The sequence below is a fragment of the Fukomys damarensis genome, unplaced genomic scaffold (genome assembly GCF_012274545.1).
Source record: "Fukomys damarensis isolate Sample0158 unplaced genomic scaffold, DMR_v1.0_HiC HiC_scaffold_73640, whole genome shotgun sequence".
In the NCBI taxonomy this organism is placed as follows: Eukaryota; Metazoa; Chordata; class Mammalia; order Rodentia; family Bathyergidae; genus Fukomys; species Fukomys damarensis.
Genome location: NW_022974552.1, coordinates 21,297 through 29,668, shown reverse-complemented (window position 1 = coordinate 29,668; position 8,372 = coordinate 21,297). Strand labels below are relative to the sequence as shown.

The 8,372-nt window shown below is 36.5% G+C and overlaps 1 protein-coding gene across 1 annotated transcript in view; it reads right to left on the bottom strand.

Moving 5' to 3' along the window:
* Positions 1 to 8,372, bottom strand: part of LOC104859699 (rho GTPase-activating protein 19) — a gene marked incomplete at its 5' end in the record, with an annotated part of 34,839 nt that overhangs the window by 5,847 nt on the left and 20,620 nt on the right. Inside the window, one exon of the mRNA XM_033760680.1 lies at positions 5,136 to 5,234. Coding sequence (XP_033616571.1) covers positions 5,136 to 5,234 — 99 coding nt within the window. The remainder of the gene's footprint in view (positions 1 to 5,135; positions 5,235 to 8,372) is intronic.

Here is an 8,372-nt window from a genome sequence, read left to right as displayed (position 1 = left end):
AAAAAAATAAAATGGAGTACTGCTCAGCCATAAAGAAATTGGAGACATTTATAGCTGAATGGATGCACACTGAGGTGATACTCTTCAGTGAAATAAATAGGACACACATGTGTAAATACCAAATAGTTTCTCTGGTGTGAGAAACTGAAAGTGTAAATAAGGATCTAAAGGAATAACAGATAATGTGAAATAGAAAGAAAGGGTCCAAAGGGAAAGGGAAGGGCCGGGGATTTAGCTCAGGGGTTCCAATGCCTGCTTTGCAAGCACAATGTCTCGAGTTTGATCCCCAGTACCAAAAAAGAAAAAACAAAACAAAGGGGAAGGGGATGTATGAGGGGTAGGGGAAAGAAGGGAATGGAATTAATATGAGAAAAGGAAAAAATGGAAATAAAGTCTTTGTAAATAGGGAGGGGTGGAGGGGTTGAAGGGAGGGGAGGGGAATGGGGAAAAAATAAGAACCAAGATAGATTTTGTAAGGTACAAATTTCCAAGATGAATGTCATTATATTGTATACCTAGAATGTACTAGTAAAATTAATTTAAAAAAAAACAAAAAACAGCATTCTGACAACTTCTATATGTACTCTCCCTCCATCTCATAAAAATGCCAAGCATGTATTAAAACACCTGAAATCATTGCTTTTCTGTAAATAATCACTTTCCTACATACTTAAAAAACTTAGACATTAGAAGCAACTTTATGGTTAATTTAAATGAGCTAATACAGGCCAGTTGCAATGTTCCTCTGAAACCATAAAAGAAATATCAGTTACTTACCAATGTAGATTTTTTTCCCCAAAGTGTGTTGCCTCTGGTAGCTGTTAAGAGTCCCTTCCCCCTCCCCACTAAAGCCTGTTTTGCTCTAAGATTTTGTTTCCCTGTCATTTCCTCACACAGAAATGGAGCATCTGGAGAAATTCTATGAGATCCCAATATAGTAGTCACAAGAGGGTACAGGCCTTCTTAACAGGATCACATGACTATACTGCTTTTCAGAGCAAGACTAAAAGCCTTTTCATCTCTGAACAGTTTAGAAGCTGATGTAACCTACTTAACAGCTGACCGTGACAATTTTACCATCTTTGGAGAAATCTTCCTTTTTTTCCCTTCAAAGAATAAATCTGAGTTCCAAAAAAAGAACATGCAAAAACTAAAACATTAACTCTACATTATAAATATCAACACCAATATTCAGGATATTCTGATTTAATAAATTAATCTACATGAGGAATTCTGGAGGAAAAAAATATAGCCAAAAAGATCAAAGCAGGATAGATTGTTAATTGTATATTAATAAAGCTGAGATGGGATAATTTTTTATTTTTAAATAAAGGATAGAAATCAAATAGCAAAAACAGAAATGCTAGGAAAAAAATACAAACACCATATCTTCCTTTCAGAAATCAGGTATCACCTGAGAAGATGCTGAAGTAGGAGTGCCACAGGACTAGCTATAAAGCTTGCAATGAACTGTTTAAAAAACATCTCATTAGGGCCAAAGATTTAGCTCAGTGAATCCACCACCTGCTTCACAAGCACAAGGATCTGAGTTCAACCCCCAGTACCAAAAAAAAAAAAAAAAAAAAAAAAATCTAATTACTCCACTGCAGAGCTACTAAGCAAAGCCTACACCTAGTTATCAGCTCAAAAATCTCAGTATGTTAAGCCATGAGTGGTGGCACATGCCTGTAATCCCAGCACCTGGGAGGCTGAGGTAGGAGGATCATGAGTTCGAGGCCACCCTGAAAAAAACAGCAAGACTCTACCTCAAAAACTAGTAATAATGTTAATAAAAAAATTAAGTTGTTGTTCCAAAATGCTTTATACTGAGAGAATTATAAGCTTTTATGAATTCTGAAGTTCTGAATTGTCTTGGCAAAGAAGTGGGCAGCAGCCAAGGAGGATACTATCCATTTACATTTCAAGCATTAATTAGCCAATACACCTAAAGCTAATAGCAGAAGAGTTCACTGAGGTAAAAAACTACACCATCTATCTTCAGTTAAAGAAACCCTTATTTGACATAACTTTTATCAATAATTTTTATAACAGGGAATGACAGACTTTTCCAACTAAGAAGGAAAAAATGTAATAAACGAAGGTTGTTCATTTTATACTAGCCATATCTGAACAGATGAATGTACTTCTAAAATCCTAGTAAAGGGAATTTTTTAAACTATGAAAAATATATATAAAATGTACCATTTTGCCCATTTTTAAGTGGCATTAAGTATATTCACAGAGTTGTACAACAATCACTCCACCATTTATGTCCATAATTCTTTTTCTCTTCTCAAACAGAAACTCTACACTAGCGATGGCGAATCTTTAAGAGATGACTGCAGTGCCCAAACTGCAACCCAAAACCCACTTACTTATCACAAAGTGCTAACACTGCAATTAAACCTGAATACTTAGGTTTTAGTTCAGAAAGAAACAACTCATATATTAGCACTTTTGTCTTAAAAGGAACAACATGTGTCCCATAGCTTTGCCAGCACTGCTCTATACCTATTAAGTGACTCCCTATCTCCTTCACACGCTAGATGCTGACAACTTCTATTCCACTTTCTGTCTGTATGAATTTATCATTCTAGGTGCCTAGTATAAGTGGAATTGTACAATATTTACCTTTTTGTGACTCACTTATTCTACTGACATACTGTCTTCGAGGTCCATCCATATTATAACATGTTAGAAATTCCTTCCTTTTAAAGATCAATAATGTTTTATTGTCTGTATATACCACATTTTGCTTATTCAATAACAAACAGTTGGGTTGCTTCCACCTGCTGGCTACTATGAACAGTGCTGCTATAAGCATTGAACAGATATCTCCTCAAGATCCCACTTTTAATTCTTCTGAGTATACACAGAAGTGGAATTGCTGAGTCATAAGGTAAACCTATTTTTTAATTCTTTTAAAGACTGTCGTATGGTTTCCCACAGCACCTGTACCATTTTACCTTCTAACCAGGGTAAGATTTGCATTTCTCCATACCCTAATCAACATTCGTTATTCTCTGTTTTTTCTAATGATAGCCATCCTAGGGAGCATGAAATGGTATCTCACTGTGGTTTTGATTTATATTTTCTTAAGATTAGTGACGCTGAGCATGTTTTCATGTGTGTCTTGTCATTTGTATATGACCTTTGGAAAAACATCTACGTAAGTCCTTTGCCCATCTTTTAATGAGGTTGTTTTCATGCTATGGAGTCACAGGACTTCTTCTGCTGCGAAGTTATATTCTAGATATTAACTCCCAATCAGATATATGATTTGCAAATGTTTTCCCCTGTCCCATGAGTTGCCTTTTCACTCTGTTGATAGCAAAGGAAATTTTGATGTCAAACAAACCTGACATCCCAGAAGCTATTGGCCCCAGCAGATCAAAACCAGAGTGAACACTAGACTCCCAGAAATGATAATAACAAGGACCAAAATTAGAGTTAAGGGAATTTGCAGAACCAGGATTGGTGGGTCATGCCTGTTGTCCCAACACTTAGGGGGGCTGAAAAAGGAAGATTATGAGTTTGAAGCTAGGCTCTGCAACATGACCCTGTCTCAAAAAACCAAAAGAAAGAAAAAAAAGGAACTGCTAACAGTTGCTGCTTAAAAAAAAAAAAGAATTTCAAGGCATTCATTTTTTAAGACAAGTTTAAAGTTTTAATCAAAGGGTTGCAGTGTTGCTGGATGTATATATCTTACTAATGTTAAAACAATTTTTGAAAGAAAAATAGTAGAACACTGAAAAGTGCTAATCTCTGTCCAAGTAACCAGAATCTGCTTGTAAGTTTGTGCATGGAAATCTGAACCCCACAACCAAGTTACCTACTGCCACCTGATGGCAATATTCCTTAACTACAAGTTCAGACTGTCAACAACCTGTAAATTGAATCTGCAGTGATGTCATCAGTAGCACAAAATTGTACTCATTCTAAAAACATTTTTAATACATTTGATACGAGGGAAGGGAATACAACAATTAAAACATTAAGCTTACTAAAATCCATTTTTCTAACAATTTTCCCAGTCTCTTAACTTCCTCACTTCTCTATAGGTTTGTCAATTTGCATAAAGAAGGATGTAGTGCAAGGTAGGTCAGAAAGTAAAAGAGAGGGCCAGGGATTTAGCTCAGTGGCAGGGCTCCAGCCTCCCATGTGCAAGGTTGAGTTTAATTGCCAATACCAAAAAATAAAATAAAATAAAATAAAACAAAGAAAGTAAAAGACACTGTGTATATTGGAATAAGACTTCTGTCCTCAGCCCCAGAAGAGGAGGAAGGATCTCTATTTCTTTTATTTCCTAGAGTCCTTTCTCTGATCTGAAACACAGCAAAATGCTTTGAAAAAAAAGCTTTTGCAAATTCTATCTTTATTGTCTTATTAACCCCCTACAGAATCCTTAGGAACAGAAGAAAATGTTTCATGCATTATAAAAGTCAATCATATGCCAAAAATGGCAGTGCACACCTACAATTCCAGCACTCAGGTGATGGAAGGAGGAGGGTTGTAAATGCAGGACCAGCCTAGGCTACATGGTGAGCTTAACGCCACTCTGGACTACACAAGAATATTACATCTTTTTTTGGGGGGTTTTTTGAGACAGGGTCTCACTATGTAGTTGAGACCTACCTGGAGCTCACTATGTAGCACAGCCTAGTCTCGAACTCACAGTAATCCTCCTGCCTCAGCTCCCTGAGTGCTGGGATGACAGGCGTGCGCCACCATGCCAGGATCAAGGAGACAATATCTCAAAAAGAGTGAGGGATAATGACTTTTTCCAGCACTGTTAGATTACATAAAAATTAAACTCAAAATTTAGAGGACAAAAAAAAGTGAGGGGGAGGGGAGAGGAGAAGGGGGTAGAGAGACAGACAGATAAAGAAAAGAGAAGAGCGGGGTGGGGCAAAGCGAGACATGCTGGGCTTAGTAGCACAAGCCTGCACTCCCCGCACTTGGAGGCTGAGGGAGGAAGACTGCCATAAGTTCCAGGCCAGCCCAGGCTGCAAAGTGAGTTCAAGCCTGAACTACATAGTGGGACTCTGCCATAAAAAAACAAACAACAAAAATAAAAGAGGCAGACTTAAATTTCCTCACATTCAATACCGAAAAAGACAGCACAGCATACCCACCTTAATAAGCCCACTGAAGGAGCGTGAACGGGCCCTCTTCTGTACCCGGGGAGTAGAAAGTTCTCGTCCTGGTGTTTGGGTCAAAGATTGCTTGTGAAACTAAAAGAAATGCAGTGTACAGTTTATTAAAATTCTCTCATCAGCAGTCTGGCTGAGTCCATTCTGCACATCTACAATACCAACTACCCAGAAGGCTGAGCGAACAGAATGGCACACTCAAGGGCAGCCCGGGAAACTAGCCAGACCCTGTCTCAACATAAAATAAAAAGGACTGAGGATATGACTCAGTAGTAGATTACCTGCCTAGTGTATATGAGGCCCTGGGTTCAATCCCCGGCACTGCCAAAATAATAACAATGAGAGACAGAGAGAATAAGATGTCAGTATGTGACCGTTCCAGAGAAGTCCAGGAATAAATAAGCCTGTGCATATACTATATACATTAGCAAGTTGACAAGCAAATACAAGGCAGAACTGAAGGTTGGGATATATAGTTCATTGGTAGAGTGCTTGCCTACTATATACAAGGCCAATTGGTTCAATCCCTAGCACTGCAAAAAGCAAATAAACAAAGACAGAAACTAAGCTGTCACAAAGAAAGCAAAATGTGTTAAATTACTAACCAGGATCTTGCATTTCATATTCCTTAAATGTGGAATTACCACCCTATTTCACAGACAAGGAAACTGAGAATTAGCAAGCTTACAGAATTTGTCCAAGATTGCTTGCTAATAAATTGTAATTTTTTTGCATAAAAGCATCTTAGACATGCAGAGTACAAACTAAAACAGTGCTTACTTTAACATAAATTTCATATCACACTTTTAAAAAAGTTATTGGGCCGGGGATTTAGCTCAGCGGTTCGGTGGCCTGCCTCACAAGCGCAAGGACTCGAGTTCGATCCCCAGCACAAAAAAAAAAAAAAAAAAAAGACTTGCAATAAACAAGCATTTAAAAAATAATAATAATAAAATAAAAATAAAAGTGGTTTAAATAGAGTTCATTATCATCAAAAGAAATAGATCAGAATGCAAATTTTCAATACTGTCAGGGCCACGGATTTAGCTCAGTGGCTCCGCGCACCTGCCTGGCAAGCACAAGGTCCTGAGTTCAATCCCCAGTACCAAAAAAAAATTTTTTTCAATACTGTCAATATCAGCTCTCTGTGTGGAGAATCTATATTTGATCTTAGCCAAAAGGCCGAGAAGTGATTCTGTGTGGAGAATCTAAAGTAGAAAAAAGAAAAAGACAAAGCTTATTTAATGCTTCAATTAGCTCTTCATTTCCTCACTTAAATAATAATATAGTAGATAATATGAAATACAAAGAAAAGGGGCAAAGGGGAAGGGGAAGTGGAAGGCATAGGGGAAAAGAAAGAGGGAATGGAATTAATATGAGAAAAGGAAAAAAAGGGAAACAAAGTCTTTGTAAATAGGGAGAGGTGGACGGGTTGAAGGGAGGGCAGGGTAATGGAGAAAAATAAGGATCAAGATAGATTACATAAAGGTAAAAATTTCCAAGGATGAATGTCATTATATTGTATATCTAAAATGTGCCGATTAATTTTAAAAAACAGGTCATACCACATATTGGCTCACAGAATAGGTCTAAATAAATGCAAAAAAATTGAAGTCATCCCCTGTATATTATCAGATCATAGTGCAATCAAACTGGAGATCAATAGCACAAGAAACTATAGAACCTTCACAAGCACATGGAAACTGAACAATACTCTCCTAAACAATCAATGGATTACAGAGGAAATTAAAGAAGAAATTAGACAGTTTTTACAAATAAATGAGAATGCCAATACAACATACAGGAATCTTTGGGACACAATAAAAGCAGTTCTATGGGGAAAATTCATAACATTGAATGCCCACACTAGGAAAACAGAGCACACTCAAATAAACAACTTAATGATGAAACTTAGACTCCTAGAAAAACAAGAGCAAGAAAAACCCAAAGCTCGAACAAGAGAGGAAATTATAAAGATCCGAGCAGAAATCAATAAAATTGAAACTAAGAAAACGATACAAAAAATAAATGAAACAAAGAGCTGGTTTTTTGAAAGAATAAATAAAATCGACAAACCCTTAGCTAATCTTATCAAAAAAAGGAAAGAAAAGGCTCAGATCCATGCAATCAGGAATGAAAAAGGCGAAGTCACAACAGATCCAAAAGAAATCGAGAGGATCATGAACACTTACTTTGAGAACATGTACTCCAATTAAATGGAAAACACAGAAGAAATGGACAGATTTTTAGATACTTACGAATTACCAAAGTTGAACAAAGAAGATAAAAACATTTTAAACACCCCAATTACAGTCAATGAAATTGAAAATGTAATTAAAAATTTACCAACAAAGAAAAGCCCAGGCCCTGATGGATTCACTGCTGAATTTTACAAGACATTTAGAGAAGAACTACTGCCATTACTCTTCAAACTTTTCAATGAAATTGAAAGGGAAGCTATACTTCCAAATTCATTCCTGGAAGCAAGTATCACTTTGATTCCCAAACCAGGGAAAGATACAACTAAAAAGGAGAACTACAGACCAATCTCCTTAATGAATATAGATGCAAAAATCCTTAATAAGATACTAGCAAACAGAATACAGAGGATTATTAAGAAGATCATCCATCCTGACCAAGTTGGATTTATTCCAGAGATGCAAGGGTGGTTCAACATACGAAAGTCAATAAATGTAATACATTATATTAACAAAGTCAAGGACAAAAACCATATGATCCTCTCAATAGATGCAGAAAAAGCATGTGATAAAATTCAACACCCATTCATGATAAAAACCCTACAAAAAATTGGAAGAGATGGTCTATACCTCAATTTAATAAAGGCTATCTATGAAAAACCATCAGCCAACATCATATTGAATGGCCAAAAACTGAAAACCTTCATGTAAAAATCAGGAGCAAGACAAGGATGCCCATTATCACCACTTCTCTTTAATATAGGTCTGGAAACATTAGCCACAGCAATTAGACAAGAGAAAGAAATTAAAGCAATAAAGATAGGAAAGGAAGAAGTTAAACTGTCATTATTTGCTGATGGTATGACACTCTACATTGAAGATCAAAAAAACTCCACCAAAATACTTCTAGACTTAATTGACAGATTCAGTAGAGTATCTGGATACAAGGTGAATACCCAAAAATCAATAGCCTTCTTATACACAAACAACAGACTCACAGAGAGAGAAATAAGGGAAAAAA